Source organism: Centruroides vittatus, unplaced genomic scaffold, assembly GCF_030686945.1.
Source record: "Centruroides vittatus isolate TY-2023 unplaced genomic scaffold, ASM3068694v2 contig_876, whole genome shotgun sequence".
NCBI classification, from domain to species: Eukaryota; Metazoa; Arthropoda; class Arachnida; order Scorpiones; family Buthidae; genus Centruroides; species Centruroides vittatus.
Window position 1 is genome coordinate 477,214 of NW_027122568.1, and position 25,678 is coordinate 502,891.

At 31.2% G+C, this 25,678-nt stretch overlaps 1 protein-coding gene across 1 annotated transcript in view; it reads right to left on the reverse strand.

Moving 5' to 3' along the window:
- Window positions 1-354: 354 nt before the first annotated feature.
- The window catches only part of LOC136983110 (V-type proton ATPase subunit B), a 50,890-nt gene continuing 25,566 nt past the window's right edge, over window positions 355-25,678 (reverse strand). The window contains exons 10-15 of the mRNA XM_067279746.1: window positions 24,155-24,305; window positions 21,826-21,908; window positions 17,432-17,536; window positions 17,229-17,358; window positions 8,560-8,727; window positions 355-1,095 (exon numbers count right to left, since the gene is read on the reverse strand). Coding sequence (XP_067135847.1) covers window positions 8,564-8,727; window positions 17,229-17,358; window positions 17,432-17,536; window positions 21,826-21,908; window positions 24,155-24,305 — 633 coding nt within the window. The 3' untranslated portion in view covers window positions 355-1,095; window positions 8,560-8,563. The remainder of the gene's footprint in view (window positions 1,096-8,559; window positions 8,728-17,228; window positions 17,359-17,431; window positions 17,537-21,825; window positions 21,909-24,154; window positions 24,306-25,678) is intronic.

The window sequence follows — 25,678 nt, forward strand, 5'->3', positions numbered from 1 at the left end:
CACTTTCTTCCTGGAACTGGCTATTGACTGTCCAAGGCATCGCGAATTAGCCAGCCAAAGCCTAAAATAGTCATAAATTCTCGTATATTTCGGACTTTGGTCAAGTCATGTGGTCAAAAGGCCGAAATATACGAGTTTATCCCAAACGTTAATTTGGCCAAACTAAATTCATGAAATACACCAATATCCGGAGTTTAGGTAACATGTGTATCAGTATATTCTACTTCGTAATGAATACCGAATTATTTCACTCCGTGTTTGTAGACTAATAAACATCGGCTCCATTATTCTGGAAGAATTAAAACTTTAAAAAAAATTTCGTATGTTAGATTTTTAGTTAATGAAAATCTGACAAACTCTTAAATATCATTTATTTTTTAAATCCTTTTTTTCCCTTTACATAGTAATTTAATTTGTACAGTTCCTTTACTTAACGATTAAAGATTCTTATTTTAATAACAGACGTTTAATTATAAATTTGAAGTGTAAAAAAAAGACTGAAAACGTCATTACAATTCATCCCTTAATTTATCCATTCAATAAAATTTCCATTAATCATTTCGAAATATAAAACTCCTGTCTAATCATTAGCAAGTTAAAAGTGAAAGATAGATGAACTATTCCAACATTAATCAAATTTTCAAAATTTTGTTAATAATAATTAAGCAAATTTTTAACTATAGCATTAATTTGTCTTGGTATATATAAGTATTTTTAATTGTTTAAATAATCTCAATCAAAAAATATATATACCAAACTTAAGAGTTCTCTTAATACTGATTATAAAAATATTGTACTGTACTTTCACATAGTTTTAGACATCCTCACAATATTTGCATATTATGGCTTTATAAACATGTCATATCTTTATGTAACAATTCTGATGTATGAAATATACAATAATAATAATTAACATAAAATAGCTCAATTACAAATTGAAAGTTTGTTTTATTACAGATAATTTGGAATGTTTGTTATTAATTCTGTCAGACAGAAACAATAATGTCTGCTTTAAATAAGTATTCATGGGACAGTTAACAACAGTTGTCTTGATGTGTCAAAGATCTGCATTTCATTATTAATTCAATATATTACCTGTTAAAAAAATTTATTATTAATAATCAGTAAATATCAATATATTTATAAATTTTTATACTTTATTATATTTTGATTCACTTACTTAATTTCTATATATATTAAAAAGAGTTTATTGAAATAAATCCTAAAATAGATTGAGTATTATTAAAAAATTTTTTACACACTTAAAACTCGATTGCTTGTTATAACTATTTTTACCATTTATATATTTCAATTTCAAATCCTATAGATCAGTGGTTCCCAAAATGGGTGCTACTGCATCCCTGTGGGCAAAGAGTTAATCTAGGGGGATGAATAAAAACAAATGGGTGGCAGGGGGTGCTGGAGACAGGGTACTGACTGGACAATGATCATATATGAGGATTGGGATCACTGACAAGCTTTTCCCTTTTCTCTATTAAAACAGATAAAAAGAAATTTAAAATTATATTACAGATGGATACTAGTCCTATCTTCACTGCTTGCCATGTCCAATCACCAGGAACAACTATTTCTATTGCAGAGACAACCTTTCTTTAGAGGCTATCCTTTGCACAAATATGTAAAACAGTTTAAAATATACACAGCCCTTTTTACAAAAGAAATATTATATTTTTAATTGTGTTTGGATTGTTACCTGCAGACATTTTAAACTGTTTTACATATTTGTGCAGAGGCATAGCCTCTAAAGAAAGGTTGTCTCTGCAATGGAAATAGTTGTTCCTAGTGATTGGACATGGCAAGCAGTGAAGATAGATCTAGTATCCATCTGTAATGTAATTTTACTTTTTTATTAAATTGTAATTCTGACAGCCCTTTTTACACAGATAAAAAGAAACATTACATTTAATACTTTCCACACATGGAGAACAATATCACTATGACAGGAGAACAATGTATGGTAAATAGCACAAAGTGTGAGATTCATAGAAAGGTTTTCTAAGAATATTTCCAAGATTTTCTAATACAAGGGAAAATGGCTAGGGGGCATTGGGTATAAGTTTATGGAACCAAGGGAATGGTGGCTCAAACAGTTTGGGAATCACTGCTAAGCCTACATTAATATATATTTAGTGTGGTTCTATTTAAATTTACATTTTTAGTACATCCTATATATAACATACATGCATATTCCTCTGTTTATATATGTAGATATATATGTTTACTATTTGTATCTGTGTGGATATGTAACAACAAAAATCCAGTAACAAGTTGCTTAACTTTCCTGGCAACACTTAAAACGTGTGGGGCACCATTTTTATAATATTTTATTAAAAAACTTTATATTTTTAATTTTTATAAAATGGCAAAAAAGCTTAATTTTGAGGATAGGAATAACTTTCATAAAAAAAATTGTAAATGATAATGAGTAAAATTGTCATTAAGTTTGATCCTACTCAAAATATGACACACAACCCCCCCCTCTATCTTCCTATACCCTTGACTTTTATCACTAAAATTTAATATCATCAATTCCTGTAATATACAACCTTCCCTGCAAAATTTCAGAAATTTCTGACAAAATGCACAGGAGTTATTAACCTACAAAGGGGTTGAACAAAATTCTGTCCGTACATTCACTGACATCTATACATTCAAAAAAAAAAACCCCCAAATTTCTTTTACATTTTTCAGCATTTCAAGGTTGAGTCCAAAAATGAAAAATCTTGAAAGTGTCATTTTTTGACTGATTGTTATATACAGGGTGTTCTGAAATTCCCATTACAAACTTCTAGGACTTGTAGAGGGGAGTGAGTACATAATATTTTGATTAGGAACCTATGTCCGGAAACGTACCGTTTCCGTTCTATGACAGTTTCAATTCAGATGTTTAACTCTTCCACTTCTGCTTGAGGAATTTGAATTAGCTATGATGTAGTGCAATTACTAGGAAATTTAATTTCTACACGTCATCCTGTCTACCCTATTACACACCAGAACAAGCAACTCTGAGACTCTTCTCTTTCCCTCAGCAGAAGTGGAAGAGTTAAACATCTGAATTGAAATTGTTGTAAAACAGAAACGTACCATTTCCGTTTTACAACGATTTCTGGGTTCCTAATCAAAATATTATGTACTCACTCCCCTCTACAAGTCCTAGAAGTTTGTAACGGGAATTTCAGAACACCCTGTATAATAGAAAAAAAGTATGGTAGAACTGGAAAAATAAAAATGAATTATTTTATTGTGATAATGTCACAATAAATAATTGCTCATTTATTTTTATTATCTAATTTTGAGTCTACACTTCATAATACTATTCATAATAAAATTGTTACTATTCCATTAGCATTTATAAATGTGAAAGCTTCTACAAAAATACTTGCAAAGTTCTACATAAATACTATAAACATCTGCTTTTATGATTTAACTAAGACTCATGGAAAATATTTCACCTTTACAAAATAAATACAGTCAAAAAATCAAAAATCCAGCAGTTTTAAACACTAATCTTTATTATCTAACTAAAAACAAATGCTTTTGGTTGTTTTAAAACAATCATCTTCAGTTTTTTAATGTAACATACACAATGAAATGCAGAGTTTAAAATTCCATCTGATTGGAAACATCAACTATATAATGTCGAAAGCTCATAATATTATCAGATTTGATATAGGACTCTCCAAGCCATACATAGGGTATCATTGTCCCATAATTAATGGCCATTTCATTTCTATTGGCCTTGAAAATCTCTAATTTTTCTAAATGTTTAAGAATGGAAGGTTTTCTCAAGTAGTGTAGAGTTCTGTCTAATCTATGTGGACCTGTACTTCCAAACTGTCCGCATAGGCAACTAATGCTGTTGCGTGTTATGCCTTTGCAATCAATATGTGATGTTCCTGTAGGTGTTGCTGAGGCAACCTTGTCTTCATCCCAATGTATTTCAGATGCTTTCCCATTATGGTCTGAAATTGGTACTCTGAAAGTTTAAAACTATTATGGGTGTCTTTGTTATTTATAAGTAGCAAGTACACTATGGGATTTTGTTTGTATGCTATGGTCAATTTGTTGCAAATTTCCTGGTCTATGGACATCATGATTTTGTTGTATCTTACTGCCTTATATTCAGTGTCCTGTCTTATGTTCTTTACTTTTGTGCTGTAGGTATTCTTGTATTAATCCTTGATAACTTCAAGTCGATATCCATGTTGTATTGCCATTTGACGTTTAAGTAATGTACCTTAGCTCTTAGTTCCTGTTGTTGATGTTAGATGAATATGTGTATGATGTTTTTATTAATGCTTTAAAGCTTGCCAATTTATATATGAGTACTGATCATGTGATATGGCCAAGATAAAAGATGATTGGTAAGTAGGTTTATGATATATCAATGTCTTGATACATTGTCAATATTACCATCCAAGAACATCTAGAACAGGGGTCCCCAACCCTATGCCCGTGGGCACCATAGCACCTGCCGATCGTTTTGTGTGTGTCCACTGCTGTGCGACTATGATAAAAATAAAAATATTTCAGTTTTCAATAAAATGCTATGTAAAAGTTTTCTCATTTTTAATGATTAACCACACAAAAGTAGAAATGGCATCCAACACAGATAAAAGCAAAAGGCGAAATGCGACCGATCCCTTTTCCCCCTTGCACCAAATCTTCGCCAACCAAATTTCCCATGCCTAAAATGAAATGAATCGGTCCGTTTCTATGGTTGCCATGACAACGCAGACATTTGTCTGGAGCTCATCCAGCATTGCCATATTTGGCCACTTTGCGCCAAATATGGCTACCCTTTTTTTTATTTTGGCGTAAAAAATATCATTTGGTGCATTGGATACTTTTTGGGTTACATAAATTTGATGTGGCTACTACATTTTTGGCTACATATTATTTATAAATATATTATTTGAATAAAAATCACTTTAAAATGGTGTTTCGTCGTTTTTGATTAATTACAGACCCAAATAAAACAAATATTTGTTTTATTATGTTTTTCAAATTATGCTTTTTTTCAAATACATTTTTGTTTGTCTCCTTTATAATAAGTGAATATATCTATTTCTAAGTAAAAATTGAAAGTGTCTGTAGAAGTAATTTTTTTAAATATCCTTTTTTGTGATAAAGTTTTAATACTTATTATTATAATCTAGAGATGTTAATCCTTAAATAATAAAAGTAGAACAAAAATAATAATAATTTTCCTATTCCAAAGAACTTCTCAAACCACAGTTATTTAATTTGAAAGTTGACTGACATTTCTTTACTAAACTAATATGTGCATTTTGCATATATCATGACCCTTCATCAATTTGGTATTAGGTTTTTCTGTTTTAAAAGATATTTTAAGCGATTTTAACTTTTCCTTTTTTAAACTCCCCCCGTAGGCACTAAGGCCTTTTTAAGCAAGCCCATTATGTGTTCGGCCGCCATACAATTGGGCGGCCAGGTGATGAGGGACAGGGCCTGACATATCCGCTTAGACCATCCTGAAAAATTCCTGGGGATTTTTCGACTGGATTGGATTTAATCCTGGGTCTTTCCAGAGGGGGTAGGCTGAAGGGGTAGAGATAGAAATTTTGGATCTTCAGAACAACATTATCCTAAAATCCATTGTATCAGATAAGAATTTCTGGAATGTAGTTGAAAGAAACAAATTTCCATTCTTGAAAAAAGCAGCATATAAAATAAAATCGTTTTTTGGTTCCACATACTTGTGTGAATCATTGTTTTCAACAACAAACATCATAAAATCAAAGTACAGATCACGACTTACAGATGAACACCTTGATGATTGCTTACGAGGAGGAATAACATCATACTCTTCTAATTACAAAGCAATGGCCAATGAAATGAATTGCCAAAAATCACATTGATTTTGAGATTTATATTTTTCTTATAAAGAATTTTTATACTTTGTAGATTTTGTAAGCATTGTTTGGTAATTACTTGTTTTATAAAAATTATTGTTAATATTCTTGTTTATGTTAAATTACACTTTTGGAATTAAATGTTTTTTGTACATTATGTGTATGTATTATTAACTATGTCCAATTCTAAATTCACCTTGAAAAAATAAATGGTGCCCGCCGTCCGACTGGTATTCTAAAATGTACTCTTAGGTACAAAAAGGTTGGGGACTCCTGATCTAGAAGATGCACACTATTGTTGCACTCTTGCTCTAGGCATAATCATATGCCATAATTATTGTTGTTGATGAATTTCATGAACATCTGTATGTCTGGTTTGCATTTCTGCATGATTAGATCATCATTAACATACCTAGCATATAGGCTGATGAATGGATCTAAAACTGGTAGTACACTATTTTTCAGGTATCATACAATTAGCTCATACAATGTGCCTGAGAATGGGCTTCTCATTGGGACTCCTCTTTTTTTGTTGGTAAACTGATCCTTAAAACTGGAAGATGTATTACATGATAGATTGACATACTCTAGAATGTCTTTATATGCATACTTGTAATATGTGTAAAGAGAAAAACCCCATAGAATATAAAAACAGATTTCTATTTTTATAGAAGGGTATAATGATTCAGTCACATACAATAATATAAAAGTTTCCTACCATACTTATAAATTTTCCTAGAAGTTCCATTGGAATTCTTAATGGTTCAGTGCTATGAATCTAAGTGGCTGTTGATAAATGACCAATCCTCTCCATCTGAATGGTGAGATTGGTGTTGACAGTACAGAGATGGAAGCATACAAGTACCAAATACTTGTATTAGAAATACTTTTTCCTATATATCAAATAGCTTACCTGATTTAAGTTAGAGTATTTATGGTACATATTATTTAAAATACTAGGTATCAGAAATTTGAATTTTCAAGTGCAGTATTTGAAAATCCTACATACGTACTTGAAACATTTTAAAATTATTTCAAGTACTTATGTAAGATTTTCAAATATATTTGAAATATTTAAAAATTGTTTGAAATACATAAAAAATATTTGAAGTACAGTATACTAAACATCTGGAAGCCCAATACATAGATACTCAACCAATGATCGCCTTAAGCAATCAGGCTATAAATCTGCTATTATTAATGATTAAAAACTAAATAATTTGGTATTTAATCATTAATAATAGCAGATTTATAGCCCAATTGTTTAAGGTGATTATTTGGTTGGGTATTTGAAGTACTTAAAAATGTTTGAAATGTTTAAAAATATATTTGCTATCCACAAAAGGTAGCAAATACGTTAATTATTTGTTTTATGAAACCGTGTCTTGTTCTATAATTTAGACTTGATAAACACTAATGTTGTGTGTTTTTTCTTCAAAGACACTTGGCAAGTTTTCTATCAGATATCTTTATTCATTCTCGTTGAAATCAACGAGAATGAATAAAGATATCTGATAGAAAACTTGCCAAGTGTCTTTGAAGAAAAAACACACAACATTAGTGTTTATCAAGTCTAAATACGTTAATTTTGAAATTTTGTAACAATTAGAATTCAAAAAATTTGATTATCTGAAAACTTTTCATGCAAGCTTTTATCTATTTTTTTATTATGTAACTATGTTAAAAAATTAAAAGTGTAGGTTTTCTGCATTTTTATATTTCACATGTCAATAGAATGAAGATAAATAGAGAGCTTGTAAAATTGGATATAGCTCAAAAAATACAAGGACAAAAAAACAATCTCCATGTAGAAGTCCTTTTACTAAGTGCTTTAGACAAGAATCCTCCATTCCCCACACAGTAGCAGCATTTATATCCTCCCAGAAAAAAAAATCCTAGTGACATTACTGCATATTATTTTCTAAATGTGAATGTACAGTACCTACACATATAATAAATATACTGTATTTCTCCTTGATTACATTGTTATACTGTAGTACTATATATCAGTGCATTGGAATAAGCATGTGCTTATGAGGTATGATTCATATCATTTGAGCATGTGCTTATTTGATGAAGCTTAGACTGATTATGTTTCGGGTTGAGACTATATGAAGTCATGTGCTGCAAACACAACTATATTTAGTGCAGTATTTTCCACACTATACACTCGATGAAGATGAGATGTTGGCACAATACAGGTCTTTTTTGCAAATTAATCATTTGTATTGTTTCTATTTGCTATACTTATCAAATACTGTGCACTGGTTAAGCAAACAAACAAAAATTATGCAAACCAGAATAAAAATAATCCTTGTTTGGATCAGAGAACAGAGTGGGACTTCAAAAAGGATGGTTAATGTTAGTTATGAAGCAGTTAGATTTATCTATATAAAACCCACAGATGGGGTTGTCATATTACAGAGAATCAAACTGGAGAGCTCTGAATGTTCTTACTCTTGCTATTTCATTTTAATGAAAAAGTATTCCTATTCCTACTTTTTAAATTTTATATGCAAACAAATATTTAAACATGTTTTTACAAAATTTATTTAAGAAATTTTTTCCTTCAATACATTTTATTTTTCTTTCCATTAGAAGAAATAGAAACATGCATTTAATAAAAATATTAATTTAAAAGAAATGTGTAAACTTTACTTACTTTATTACTTTGGTTGTGACTGAGGATTAGCATTATGTTTACTATCACGTGGATAAAATTCGTCTAATATATTCTTAGGAATACGTTTTAACATTTCTTTAGGAAAGATACGAAGAAGTTGCCATCCAACATCCAGAGAATCAAAAACAGTACGATTTTCATAATGACCTACAAAATAAATCATTGTCACTTTTAAAACGTTTTACGTAATGCATTACAATATTATATATACATATATATTTGCAGCAATTATGATCTAGTTTAAAAATACTATATAAATTTTATTTAATTATGCAATCGTTTCTAAGAATATTAAATAAACTTTCTTAATATGATGCCCATTTTTTTTACACATGGAAGAGATCAGTTTTTGTTTGTAAGATAACTACTTCAAATTAACTTCTGAAAACAAACACAAAAAACTTAAAACTTTCATCCAATAAATTTTATGGAAGTTTAAAGCTATTTTTTCAAATAGTTTTTCAAATTAACACCACCTCTTATTTATTCCAATTTTTATTAAAAAGAATACATATTTTATAAAATAAAAGAAATATGTAATTAGGGAATCAGAATTTATTAAATTTAATTTTTCCTACACAATTGGAAAAATACAAATTACCTTGATCTTTTTGGGAAAAATTCTTGTATTTTAGTCTATAGAATATATGTTTAATACTATAATAATAATGTCTCAAAATAACAGAACTTACTTTCTTACGAACATCAAAATTATTTTTAAAATGTTTCCGCTGCATTTCATTAGTTTACATTCAATTTACATGCACCATCTTCAGTGTACAGGTACCTGTATACTGAAGATGGTCCAAAATAAGACCAAAAACATTGAAATTTTGTTGTTAAGATGGTAGTTTTTAAGTTTTGTGTCATCACTAATCAGTGTTATTGTTTTATTCCAAATTTACCATCATCCAATTTATATCAAATTGTTTTTATTAAAACAGAATACAAATTTTAAGTTCTACAACAACAATTTTAATAATAAACATTATATTACATAAACTATGTTACTTTTATTTTGTTAATTTCTAAAAATTATTCAAATTGATAAAAACATATTAACATAAATTTCATTATTAAAAATATTTCATAGGCTACTACAGTAAAACCTCATTAAATCAAACTGCATTAACTCAAAGCTTTCTACAGGTCCTAGGCACAGTACATATGGTTCCATGTAATAACATTAAGTAGAAATTGTTAGTAATTTCTGTTGGTGAAGTTAGATCAATTAAGCCAGCAAGAATGAAAATGGGAAACAAACTAAACTTTTATACGCCTTCACTCCACTAAGAAGAACCACACACAGACCACCAACCACTGGTTGTTAACAAAAAAGGCAAAGAATTCCCAGGGACATGGGAAACAATGGAAAATAAACACTGTCACTGTACATCACACTATATCTGTCAAAGAGCAGGAGACAAACTTTAACACGTGACAGCCACATGTCCAACAATCCCCGCTTGGCTGTCGCGTGGCCATTCAATAACAGTTAACATATTAATATTAGCGAATATTAAGACCCAATAGTTTACAACATTTCTTGTGTTTATTCAGAACGAGTGCCTTTGTCAATACATCTGCAGGCATATTTTCGGTTGAGATGTGTTTTAGTTTTATTTTACCTTCACTGACGAGGTCCTTTACAAAATGTAATTTTATGTCTATATGCTTTGCCCTTTTGTGAGAGCCTTCCCCATTGGCCAAACATATTGCTGCTTGATTATCAGAAAATATACAAGTCGTTTCTGTTTTAAGTTCGCCTGATAGCACTTCTCTTAATAGCGATTTAAGTCAGATTGCTTCTTTGCTAGCCTCGGTAATTGCTACATATTCTGCTTCGCATGTTGAAAGGCTGACAGTTGTTTGTTTAAAACTTAACCAGCTCACAAGGTTATTCCCTAATTTAAAGCAGTAACCAGAATATGATTTTCTGTCATCTTCATCACTAGCATAATCAGCATCGCAGAAGCCTACAATGTCTATTTCTCCGTTTCTTTCATAACTAAGCACTACATCCGCAGTTCCTTTTAAATATTTAAATACCCTCTTTACTGACTCCCAGTGAGTTCTGTCAAATGCATTGTTATATTTTCTCAAATGTGAAACAATATGTGCGATATCAGGACGGGTCATTACTGCGGCATACATTAAACAGCCTATTGCCTGCTGATATGGCATTCTCAACATCAACTCAGAATCTATTACCTGAGGTTTCTTGAGTTTTAAGCTAGAATTGCATGGAGTTGAAACAGCATTACATTTGACCATAAAAAAATGTTCTAAAATTTCATGAATGTATTTTTTTCCTGGCTTAGTGTAATTTTGCCTGTGTTGCTATCCTTTCTAATTTCTATCCCTAAAAAAGGACTTTGGAGAACCTAAGTCTTTTAGTTTAAACGATTCTGTCAATCTCTGCTTAATTTCGTCTACCCATTTATTATTGTTGTGAGCTATTATAATATTGTCTACATCAGGAATGAGCAACCTTTTTAATCAACGGGCCAATTTAAATTTTAAAATTTTTTGGCAGGCTGCACATAAAGTAACACTTATTAATAATTTACAAAACTTTATTTATAATAAACATTAGAATAAATAAATATAAAATTTAAAAAAAAGTAAAGATTTTATATACAAATTTTAATGCAAAATAAAAACAAACAAGAAAAGAACAGAAAAACGAATTTACTTGAAATTTTTAATGAGAAATTTGGCACTGTTTTTTCGATACAAGCTGATCAACATCAGCCGGAATTGATGAGGTAGCTACACGTACGCAGCTTTCTAATCGTGCATCACTCAGTCTTGATCGGTGGTAATTTTTGATTAATTTCATGGTTGAAAATAATTGTTCGCAAACATACGTACTTCCGAACAGAGACATCATTTGCTTTGCATTTTTTGTCAAAAGCGAAAATTTCTCAGGGCTCACATAAGATTTATAAAAATTTTTGATGTTTACTGAGAAAAATACATTTTTTAAATCGGTATTATTCTGCATGTCAATCACTTCCATTTGAAAGTCTTCGGGAACTGTATCCACATCGATATTAAATGGCGAGGAAAACATTTTCATGGAAACCGCTGTCTTCTCAGCTTTGAACATTTGGAATCGTAATTGAAATTTGTTGATTAAAATGTCTATATATTGTGCGTATTTTTGAGAAGTAGTAACGTTTTCTTTTTCTAAATGTGGAAAGTGAGACACATTATTCTGCAAAAGATGCTGTTTCCACAATTTTAATTTGCGCTCAAAGCCCTGAATTTTATCATACAAATTGTGAATAAACTGTCCTTTGCCTTGAAGTTCCACATTAAGATCATTGAGATGCTCAGTCATGTCAATAAGAAACCCAAAATCGCACATTCATTCTTTATTACCAAAATGAGGAAAGGCATATCCCTTCATATCCAAGAACAATTGTATTTCGCTTTTTAAGTTGTATACTCTTTTTAGCATTGCACCTCTACTAAGCCAACGTACTTCGGTATTAAAAACCACGTCGCCATATTCAGTTTCTAAATCTTTCAGGAATTCTTTCAATTCACAGTGATTTAACGCGCGCGACTTTATAAAATTGATTAGTTTAATTATTGGTACTGTGATATTTGGCAAACTCAATCTTTTCGCACACAAATTTTCCTGGTGAATTATGCAGTGGTTAACGAATATTTCCCTTCCTGTGACCATCTTAATGTCTTGAAATAGCCTTCCTGATACTCCTACCTCCATGCTTGACATTGCTCAAGCTCCATCTGTCGATATACCAATAATCTTTTCTAATGAAATTGAAAAATTTTCCAACACAGACTTTAGTTCATTGTACAGGTCTTTGCCGGTTGTAGTCCCTTGCATAGGAATTAGTGAACACAATTCTTCGGTAATATTAAATTTGGTGTCAATACCACGTAAAAATATAGCCAGTTGTGCTGTATCGCTAATATCGCAACTCTCATCAAGTGCCAAAGAACAGTATTCGAATTTTGCAATGCGTTCACGAAGCGTTGTTGCTATGTTCTCGAACAAGTCTTCAATTCTCCTTGCAATGGTGAATCTTGATAAACTAATGTTTGAAATAATATTTATTTTATCAGGAAATGCTATTTCTGCAACAGCAGTCAGACATTCTTTTATCATCTCTCCATCCGCAAAGGGTTTCATTTTTTTTACCAGTATTTGACTGACAACAAAACTAGCCTTTACTGCCGTATTTGATAAAATAGCTTGATTTTTAAAAATAGCCTGTTGGTTTCCCAAGTTTTTCTCCATTTGATTAAACTTATCTATCCGGTGTTGTCCTGTTAAGTTTTTATATTGTTGTTCATGTTTTGTATTGTAATGCCTTTTTATGTTATATTCTTTTAATGTCGACACAGTCTCTGAGCATATTAAGCATACAGCTTTATCTTTGACAAAAGTGAAAAAGTAATCAAATTTCCACTTTTCTTGGAAATGCCTGTGCTCATCCGCAACCTTCCATTTTTTTGTTTGCTTTTCCAACATGCTATTATGGATTAAAAATTTAAAAGTTAAAAAAATTTGTAGGAAAACTTAATTTTGAATAAAAAACTCTAATATTACCTTTTTGACAATAATATTGCACTCACGCCTTTCAAGAAACACAAGAATTGCTAAAATTGCTAGTTAACAGCTTACCAGTCTGACTGATTGTGTGACAGAAGCAAACACAAACAAGCACAGACGCGGCGCGTTCGTATTGCATGTTTGAACAAGTCACCGACAAGTGAGTAACTCATCACAAAAAATTGTTTAGTATGTACTACCATTTTATTGTAATTAATTTTATAACAATATATTGATGGGAGAAAGTCAATAAAATAAATTCAATTTTAGAAATGCTTGGCGGGCCGCATAAACATGTTTAACAGGCTGCGTGTTGCTCATCCCTGGTCTACATAAATCAGCAATAATAAAATTTTCGTACCTTCAGCTCTATAATATAAACAGTCATCAGAGATTGATCTCTTCAGTTTTATTTGCATCAATTTTTCTTTTAGTGTTTGTTGCCACACACGCCCTGATTGTTTCAATCCGTACAATGCTTTATGCAATTTATAGACCCAGTTTTCCTTCCCTTCTATGCTAAAACCTTCTGGCTGAGTTACATAGATTTTGTCATGCAACTCCCCATTTAGAAAAGCTGTCTCGAAATCAAATTGCCTGAGTTCTAGATTTTTCATCGCAGCTAGTGCAAACAGCATCCGAATAGTTGTGCTTCTTGCAGTTGATGCATATGTTTCCCCGAAATCCACTCCACTAACCTGAGCGCAGCCTTTAGCTACTAACCTAGCTTTGAATTTACTTTTCCCTTCTAATTCCTTCTTTGTAAAAACCCATTTAGTTTTTATCGCTCTCTTATCACTGGGCAATTCACATAATGTCCATACCTTTTGATCTTGAATTGCCTTTAACTCAGTTTTCACTGCATTAATCCAATCTTTGGAATTTGGATTCTTAATTGCCTGCAAATATGAAAAAGGCACTTGACCTACTGCATAGATAATTGGATTTCCGTATCGTTGTGGTGGTCTAACATTTCTTCTCAATCGAGTACTTGTTGTAGGGACAGATGAATGGCTCTGCTCTTGCTCTTCAGGTTCATCTTCCGAGTCCTCAGATTTGGAATCAGCCCCCGCTGACCTCTGGTGTTCATCTTCGTTGAACTTTTTCTTGTCATCTGATGGAAATACGTGGACAGTTTCTATCTGTTTCTCATCTGATGTGCATCTTGACATTTCATTAAACTTCACGTCTCTTGATACTACAATAGACCTGTTGCTCGGATCATACAGTCTGTAAGCTTTCATGGTGGGCAAATAACCAAGAAAGATGCATTTTCTTGCCTGTGCTTGAAACTTATGCTTTCGTTGCACCTTATGGATGTGTACATAAGCTGTGCATCCGAATACTCTCAGATGTCTTAAACTCACTTTTCGGTTAAACCATCTCTCATATGGAATATTTCCATTCTTTTGTGGAATTTGATTCATGATGTAAGCTGCTGTTAATATACTTTCTCCCCAGTACTCCGGTGGAGTATTAGCTTCAAATAACATACAACAAGCTTTTTCTAATAAGGTTCTATTCATCCGCTCGAATTTTCCGTTCTGTTGTGGTGAGTACGGAGAAGTAAGTTGGTGAATTATTCCATTTTTACTCAAAAAACTTTTAAATTGACTATTCACATATTCACCGCAGTTATCAGTTTGCAGGTTTTTTATTTGTTTACCTGTTTGCTTTTCTACCAATCTTTTATAGTTTATAAAACAATTAAGCACTTTGCTTTTGGATTTTAGGAGATATACATGGATCCATCCCAAATAATCGTCAATAAGTCAGCAAAATATTTCGCACCTCCAAGTGATGTCACTCCCATAGGGCCACACATGTCGCTATGGACTAACTCTAATAGACCTTTTGTTTCATGATGTTTTCTTTGACCAAACGGCTGGCGTTGACTTTTGCCTTTAGTACACACATCACAAACTTCATTTGGTACTGTTTTGTAGTCGATGCTGTTTGGTTTCTCCTTTAATATATGTTTCATGGTAGCTTCACTTGGATGTCCCATTCATTTGTGCCATAACCAATATTTACTTTGAGGACTAGCTATATTAACAATGTTTTATATGTATCCAGTACATATAAATGGTTTATCTTCTTTGCTGTGGCATACATAAGTTTGCCCTTTCTGATGACACATTTATTTCCATAAAAATAAGTAGTCAAGCCTCTCTTGGAAAGCTGGCTTACTGATAACTGATTGATGGTCACTTCGGGCGCATACCAAACATCTTTTAGTATACAACTGAAGGGTACACCTTTCACGTTTAGGCGCAAGGATATATCACCTTCACCTGCGACTCTCAAACTTGAATCGTTTGCCACATATATCATGTGATTAGCAGGTCTAAACTTTACAAAAAGCTCACGAGCATAACTTAAATGATGAGTGCTACCACTGTCTATTATCCAGTCAGAGTTATGTGAGTCAACACCTTTGTTTATAATTGAACATAGCATCATTCAATTTTTCTGGTTCGGATTTGTTTCACTGTGACATTGCGATGCTCTATGTCCATACTTATTGCACTTGAAGCATTTTCCATTAAAGATTCTTGTATTGTCATGTTTTTGTTTTATACTAGTGCCTCTTCTATGGAAACAGTTTCTTGTTGCACTAAACACTTTTGACTCATTAGTACTACTGCATTCATTTTTTCTGGCAGTCTGTTGCAGCAGTTTAGCTTTAACTGCAACTGAGGTTAATTTTACATGTGCGGCAATCACTAAACTATCATATTCCTCCGGTAACGCATCAATAATAATTCTGCATGTTCCTGATCATCAATTGTACAACCGATTTTTCTCAACTGGTCAATGAGGGTTTGTATTTTGTTAATATAAGCGGCCATACCTGAACACGTGTTAAAATCCATGGAGTAAAGTTCTCTTTTTATTTGCAGCCTTTTCAGAATACTCTTATCTTCATAGAGATTTGCTATAGTATCCCATGCTTCCTTGGCACTTGTACAATGTTGGATATCGACTTTAACGTGGTCCCCAACTGTCAGGGCTGTTGTTCCTAATGCCCTTTGATCACAACTTTTTTCCTTCGTCGTAGGTTTTCTATCTGTTACTGGTGTCTCAATCGCTGCCCACAGATCTTCCTTCATCAACAGCATTTTTATGATAAATTGGATGAACCATCCAGTTTTCAGAAGTTGACGAACCTTTCCTTTGTGAAGATATCTCCATGTAAATTTTCCATCTCACATGTCTTTCAGATCCCACCAAATCTCAAACAAATTCAATATCACAACGAACAAAAATTATAAAGACATTACTGTACTGGGTTACTGTCTTGGGTTACTGGGCCCATAACCTTTTGTTAGTAATTTCTGTTGGTGAAGTTGGATCAATTAAGCCAGCAAGCATGAAAACGGGAGACGAACTAAACTTCTATCTTCACTCCACCAAGAAGAACCACACATAGACCACCAACCACTGGTCATTAACAAAAAGGCAAGAATTCCCAGGGACATGGGAAACAAAGGAAAATAAACACTGTCACCGTACATCACACTATATCTGTCAAAAGAGCAGGGGACAAACTTTAACACGTGACAGCCACATGTCCAACAGAAATTGTGAGTTCTTTTAACTCAAACATTTTTTTCATGTACCCACTACCCTTTAATAGGTCCATGATCTTCATTTTCTCTTACATTTTGTGTAAATACAAAAGATTTATCTTATTTACTCCATACCAAATACAACTTCACATTGACATGCTTTTACAGATACAGTAGATTACAAGAGTTCTGATTAAGACATTCTATAAACAAGGAGGCACCTAAACAATACACTCAAAAGCACCATAAACTGTATAAAATTTTGTAGTTATTCTGTGAACATATCTTTGAGAAATGGTTTGATAAGATATTTATGGCCACAGAAAAATTTGAGAAAATTGGATATTAAGTTTGTTAACTTGAAACTAACTCAAATTTGGGGGTTTTTTGTTTTTGCTCCTTATAAACTTCAAATTAATAAGGTTTTACTGTATTAACAAACTTATAATTGTAAATTAAAATGTAAAGAAAAAACATTATTTTACCTTGAGAAATGAAAGTTTTCTCAAATTTTGATAAAAATTCCAAATATAGTAAATCATCTGAATGCAAAGCTTCTTCTCCAATTACAGCTTTCATAGCTTGAACATCTTTGCCAATTGCATAACAAGCATACTAATATAAAACAAAATATCCTTTTGCTTAATAAGCTTTATTTGATACTAACTAATAATTAAAAAATATATACCAATTGATTTGATACATCTGGATGATCTACTCTTGTCATGCCAGTACCAATGGCAGATTTCATAAGTCGAGATAGAGAAGGTAACACATTAATGGGTGGATAAATCTAAATTTTAGAATAAAAGTACTATTAAGGATAAGTTATTATATAAATATAGCAGTAATATGTAATAATAAAATAAATCTATATGTATATCCATTAATAGCATATAATCATCATCTGCAGTGATCAGTTACATAATTACAGAAAAAAGTGTTAAAATTTTGTGAAGTTTTATATACCAGAATTAGTTACACACGTATTAAAAAATTCACTAAATAACTGTTGTATTATAGACAGCTAATTCAAAGTTTTCAAATATTTATTTAACATTTTTGATTATATAAAATTCTTCAATTATATAATATCATAGAAAGAATTGCAAATGATCAATGCTCTGGTAATTCTTCATAAAAAATCATAATATGAAACATTCTCTAGAAATGAATTTCAAGTAAACAAATTTCAAAGTAAATTTTATTTTCATCTCTGGGTGTTTTATCTGCAGTGTGATAATTTATTTATGAATACTGAATACAGATGACCAAGCAATTACAGAAGCAACATACCATTCTGGGGATCCAGGATCAAATCCAGAAGTATTGGAAAATTCCAAAAATTTTTTGAAATAATCCCTCTGAATATATTGGGTCCCATCTCACAACTTAGCTCAAGTGTTTCCAACCTTTTTTGTGCTATGCCCCACCTAAGCCTTTCTAAAATTCTCATGCCCCCCTAACATATACACTTAATTGCCACACTGTTTTGTCGTAAGCGTGATAAAACCTGATCCTTTCAAAGTCTCTTGCACTTTCCAGTCATTGCCAAACACGACCTGGAACACAACAACTCACGTCTGTCCACCTCAAGATCTGGGCAAAGAATGTCCTTTCTTCTCTTTCACCAGCATCAGGGCTTCATTCATCTCTTTGTTCTCAGTAGTTCCCAGAATTGTTATTCCCACCCCAAAGGAAAAGGGTCATAAAGGAAAGTTTTAGAAGGAAAGGGAAACAAAGAAAACTAAAACTAACTTAAATCAATATTTACAATAAATATAGCATACAGTGGCTATACGGTTAACTTAAACTCTGAACGAGTCCATTTTCGAATTGCCCCCCTTAAAAATTGAATTGCCCGCTGTGGGGCATGGGCCCCACATTGGGAAATACTGATGTAGCTATTCCATTGTGGGTCTGGCCAAACCATAAAAAACTTGCTAAAAAGGCCCTCTTAGTGTCCACAGGACATTGAGTTAATATGAATATTTAATAAAAAACTGCTTTATCTCTTTTCTTCCTTTATGAAATGAAATATTTGATACATGCATCAAGCAATATTTACAACAAAATAGTCTAATAACAAGTGCAACAACTTCCCATGCACTGTAATTACAAGCATCATAGACTTCAGTGAGCCTTTTCTTTTTTTTTTTTATTTACATTATAATCTTTTTTAGAACAAAGACATAAAGTTTAGTGTACTTTACCTCTACACCTCAGATCCTTTATCTGTGATTACAATTTCATTAATTAAAACAATTTTATTTTACACTAGTTTGTCTTTTGCTCACTTATTGTCTTAAGTAGCATTATGTTTTCTTACAATTAAAGAATTGTCTGACAACTGGTTGTCTGATATTTGCTTCTCCCATTTCATATTAATTCCTTCTATATATCTTTTTCGTAAGGATAGAAGGTGGATGTTGATTAGATTATTAATGTGATCATTTCACATTAATAATCTAATCATTTTAATTTATTTCATATCATTGGTTAATACATAAAACACACTTTGTATGTATTTATTTAATTTTATTTAAGGAGGGTACATTATGGGTTATATTGGAACAAAATTCATATTTTACACTAAAAAAATTAATAGAAAAGCTTGTTCTTATTTATGATAAGTTTTCAGGATGAGATACACTTGTAAATCAGCATTTACACTATTTAATTACATTTATAACTTCATAAACTTTTAATTTTTGTTTTTTGTAAAGTTTATAATATTTTATGTATTATTTATATAAATAAATTTAAAAACAAAAGTTGTTATCTGTATTTAATATTTTTCAATCAGAAGTAACAGTTACTAATTACATTTTAGATTTTCTGAATAATTTAAAATAAATCCTTAATGTTTTTTTAAATAAATATTATGCATCAAATCATTCATTACAGTAATACATAAACACCACAGTAAAATATATAGCATACCATCTTAAAATATTAATTAGTAAATTTATTATTAGGTATTAACGTTCTTAAATGTTTTATGCTATAAAATTCAAATAAAAGCAAAAAATTTGCACCTGTCCTTTCTAATCTATTACATATAAATATTTCTTTTGATAGTCAAATGCAATAATATTTTTTTATACAGCAGAGTCTTCATATTTGCAGAGACATTCTGCAAAACTGTCTGAATATGGAATCCACAAATATGAAAAGAAATGTATTGTATTAAAATGTTAATTTATTTTCTAATCATGTACAGTACTTTTTCAAATCCTTTTACTATTTTTTAAAGGGATTTTCTTTATTTTATTTCAAACCAAAATATAAAATACGATTTTCATACATTTATTATTTAAAACAAGCTAACTGTTAGCTTTATTTTTTTATTTTTTATTTCTTTCTTTGATCATGCAACAATACCTGGTAACACAATACGCATTCTTAAATTAAAGACTTCTCATCTTGCAGGACTCAATCTTGCAACTTCCACTTACCATGCAGTTGCATCATCAGTTACACTACCTGAACCTCTGTGTGATCTTTGCTTCCAGAACTATTAATTTAGATATAACCATATTGGTTACTGATGTTTACATTTGTATATACAGTAAGACCCCACTTAATGCGGGGGATGCGTTCCTAGATGACAAAGCGCTACGCAAAACAGCGTCAAACAAGATCATTTTAACATAGAATAAATAGGGATAGGGAAACATGTGACCAAAAATAAACAAATTTTAATTTAATTTTAAGTTATTTTTATATTAATTTGCATAATAATACATAAACATATGCACACAAAAATATAAAGTTTATTTTTTGTGACAAAGGTCCTGACTTTTCTGAAATTCTTGTTCTTTTGCAATAAAGTTGTAAAGTTTCGTTTGTCAATTTGTCACTTTTTTCTTTCCTTAAGCAAACGTTGGTAGCAGAAGATCACATCCAAAGCACCTCATTTTGCTTTTGCACTCCTTTCAAAATCTGGATCATTCGCTACAATTTGATCAACGATTTCAGTTATCTTACCAAACTTTTACTATGGAAATCTGTATAGAAATTTTTTGGATTCTTTGTTTTCAGAATCTCTATTTTCCAGTTCTACATGAATTCCATGTTCTGCCAGTTCTTAAAGATCGTCATTGTTGGTAAGGTTCTCACCAGAAATGTAACTCCTCAATGTCATGCTCATCTATATCTCCTAGTCCTGCTATATTGATTAGGTTGAGTTTGGTCAACCTAATGATACAGCAATAGGCTCTTCTCATTGAGAATTCTTGGATACCTTCAGCCATAACTTCTTCCACACTTTGTTCGTGCATTTATCAGTTAATTCTTGCCAAGTCAAGCTGATATTGCCTATGGCACCATAAAGTTATACTTTTTCAAAAATTTCACCAAACAAACATAGATTTAAAGAAAATACACCTTTTTGCCACCTTTTGCTGATTGGTTTGTGCTTGCAAATAATCGTATTATATACGAATCAATGAAATGCTACAAAAATTTAAATCAGTGTAAATTTTGAGTTTTTTTAAGGCTTCGAGCAAACCGCATTATATCAAATCAGCATTAAGCAAAGCAGCATTAAGCGAGGTCTTACTGTATACACACCAGGGTAAAGTGATAGTCAGCTGAGTGCCATGGGCAATGAAGGTGTCCCCAGTCAGTGCAATGAATAACCAGTATGATTATATCTACATAGTTCGGGAAGCAAAGATCAAACAGAGGTCTGGGTAGTATAACTGGTAATGTGACCACATGATAAGCAGGAGTTGTGAAATTGAGTCCCACTTCAGGCCAATTTTCTTCTTCCAGAAACTTCTAATTTAATTATAGTTATGAGATTTACCAAGAGATGCTGCTTAATTCATACCTCTGGGCCAAATTAATTAACATTTAATTATTTATAACAGCATTAATACAGCCTGATATAATCAAGCAATTGTTTGGCATTAATATTAAAAGGTCAGGTTAAAAAATGTTTATATCTGTAATCTTACTAAATATGGATATTACTAAAACTTTCCAACGAAGCTTTCAAAATATAAAAATCATCAAATAATAAGCCAATAGTTTAAAAATATATTGCTATTTCTTCATACAACTAATAAAGATTACCTGACGATTATGTAACTGTCTATCAACATAAATCTGGCCTTCTGTAATATAACCAGTAAGATCAGGAATAGGATGTGTGATATCTGTTAATGGTTAAAATAAATAAATAAATATAACAACACATTTTAAATATTGTAATTTATATATATACAAACAAATTAAAAATTAACAAACTTCATCAGCTAACCCAATATACATTAAAGCAATACACCAACCAAAGCCAAATTATCAGGCTAGAAATGGCTATAATAATAATAATAATAATTTATAATAAATTATTATTATAGCCATTTCTAGCCCAATAATTCAGCTTTGGTTGGTGTATTGCTTTAAAAATTAACATAAATATCTTTTCAAAAGAAAAAGAATATAAATTTATTTAAGAAATAAATTTATATTCATTTTCTTTTAAAATTTCTAAAAAATTCTAAAAAATTTCTTAAATAAGAATAAATTTAAGAAATTTTTTATATTTCTTAAATATATTTAAGAAATTTCGGGCCATTTTCTTCTTCCAGAAATTTCTCATTTCTTAAATAAAAAATTTACATTGTTTTAAATTTTATTTTACAGACAGTCTGGAATATTTATACTACTTAAATTTGATGGCAGTTTTGTTGACATAATGGTCATTTGTAAGCATCAATTCATATAAAAAATATAACTTTTTGGACAAAAAAAAATACAGGTGCTCCCCTACCTATGTTAGATTCCTGAGAATTTGTCATAAGTTGAAAACTAACCTAAAAAGTACAATTGTACACATGTAAGCTCGCCGAAATGGGGGGGGGAGTTTTATTCCCAACCGTCGGGACGGCTAAGGGCTATACAGATGTGGGTGGCAGTTTTGAAAAGGCAGAAAAGACAAGTGTTTCACAAAGAAACTGTTTATTTTTGTCGAAAAATGCTTACATATAATTGACAAGGTCCTTACAGGCACCATCCAGTCTGTTAGATGTCTTCAAATGTTTTCTTTCGTCCAGCAATGGCGGACCCCGGGATGGCGGCGTATTAAAGTTTGGCACAAATACTTAACACAAGATAGAGACAAGCAGAAGCATGGAGCGAAGAGGGTGATGATTCCAAAAGGCTGGATATGTTATAGAGAAAGTCTTCTCTTTCCTTGCAGTCAGAATTTTTTATAAGTTTTTCGAGCTTATCTTGGAGCTAATTGGACAGATTATTCTTCTGCGCTTCCTAATTGGTCTCCCACCTGTCTCCAGGTGTAAATGGAGCTTCATATAGATCACGGGAAAGGTCAGCTAGAGAAGGTTTACTTGACACAGTCTTTTAGACTATGATCGCATTTAATCATTGACTATGACACCTATGCTCATCTTGATATTTTTTTTCTTTCTAAACTGCATCTTAAATTTTTAATATTTTCCTTTCTAAATTTTCTTTACCTAAAATTTTGTTTTTCCCGTTACTCTTTATGAGCGTCGACGTCAAAGTCTGGTGTCGCCGACTTGACACTTATAAAAGTTATAATCTTGGGGTTTAACTTAACAAATTTGTACATATTTCCTTTTTTGGGGGGCTATTTCCAGGCCTCACACACAGAATAACCACATATTGTTAATGTTTGATCCTTCAATGTACTAAATAGAATACATTATGCTTGTTTTCCTGCTCACTACTACTTAGTAGCAAGTGTTTCAAATGTGGGCTTTTTTTCACCTAATGTACTTAGTTTTATATTGTCAAGTTTAGTTTCCACAATAATATAACAACACTTTTTGTATTTATCTCCCTGCTAATTTACTATTATACTGTGGATGCATATTTGAAGCACTGATCATAAAAGTTTATAAAAATTGCAAACAATAGTGAAAAATATCATTACTTGAACTTTGGTGCCACCTCAAAAGCAGCGATGGAAGGTCAGTATTCGTGTGAAAATGAAAAATGACTACAAGTAATAAAAATAAATTTACATTATTTATTAAAATTTATTACTGTATTTATTACTGGGCAGATTGACTTCTCTTGCCATTCATGGGTTAGTGTTGAACTTCAAACTACAAAAAAAATTCAAATTGTAGACTTAGTCAAATTGTTCATTTGTATAAAAGTTCATAAGTTGAACATTCGTAAGTAGGGAAGCTCCTGTATAATAAATTTGAAGATCTACAAAATCACATTTAGAACAGTTTTTATTCTTGACATTTTAAATTTTATCAAACATTTTTGAGTTAGCTGACTGATAAATGAAGATTTTAGGAAAATAATATAGAATATATTCTTGATTCAAAATATATGACAGAGAAAACAATTTAATTATTTTAAATGTAATTTTAAAATTAGAACTTTATAAAATATTACCTACCATCATTTGGCATAGTTAAAATTGGAATTTGAGTAATGGAACCATTTCTTCCTTCTACTCTACCTGCTCGTTCATATATAGTAGCTAAATCTGTGTACATATAACCTGGAAAACCTCGACGACCTGGTACTTCCTCTCTTGCTGCAGACACCTAATTATTATTTTTTCAATTAGAATAAAAATATGAAAAATGGAGAGCATACATTTTACACTTAAGATGAATACATAAAATCTACAAGAAAAAACTCTCTGAAAGATGAAAGTTTAAAAGTTTAACTATAATTTTTAAATTCAACTAACAAATAATTTTAAAATATTTTTATTCAAATTATAGTTAAGAATTTTTCATAATATCTGACACCACTTTGCTAACATCATACTCAATTTAAAAATATAACAAAACAAAAAACTTACTGGAATATAAAAATACTTAAAATAACCAACACCTTAGTATTTCCAGCCAATGTATTTAATAAAAACAAATAAAAATATAACAAAAATAATGATAACCAGTCAACCAAATGAAAATTATTATTATCCACACACAAATTATTTAAAAAGCAATGATTTAATTGAATATGATACAATGATAAATATTACATCTATTCAATTCAATTCACATTGTTATTTACTGTAGATACTAAAATTCACACCTTCCTAAATAGATGTTTGATATAAAATATGCTTAACCTGATGCAGACTACTGAAGGTAGCCGAAAATATTCAATTTTAATCAGTGAATGCTGGAAAGTGAGAGAAAGTATGAATTTTATTATTTAGTTATGAAAGTTTCAGCTTTAGAATTAACAAATATTTACCATAGTATAATTTTGTCATTGATCAAATATTAAACTTTTATTTAATAAACAATTTATATATTTCATACATGTATACAAATTTCAAAAAACAAATTAGTGATACTCCACTGTTTCTGGTCATTCTAATTATTATTACAATGTTAATTATGATATATCTTCTCATCTGCCCAGCCAACTCAGAATTCAGAATTTCTGAAAGAAAGAAAGAAAAAAAAAACAGCCCAGATTGGGACTCAAACCCACAACTTCGGCTTACTGTGCAGATGCATTTCAGTTACGCTAGTCAGACCTCCATCTGATCTTCTCTTCCGGAACTATTAATTTAGATATAACCAAAAAGAGTAAACCATGTGGTTTTATCTAAAGCCATGGTTCCCAATTAGTGGTATGCATACCCTGGGGTATGCGAAATTGCATGAAGGGGTATGCACAGCAATCTAAAATCAGTCAATTTAAAATTTAAATGCATAAGATGAAGCAATCAAAAAAATAATGGGTAGACCATCAAAAATTCGGCAATTTACAACATGATGTCTGTAAAGGTCGCCTTTGGCGGCCTGAGTCGAAGAAACCGCCCGACTGAGATAATTGCTCCCACCTGGAGCCGGGGCCATAAACGGCCGGAAAGACCAAAGGTGTAGCGTCTCCACTTAAGGGTCAATGTGTTGGCCACGTGCCGGCCAGCTTAGGAAAATAAATGTAAATA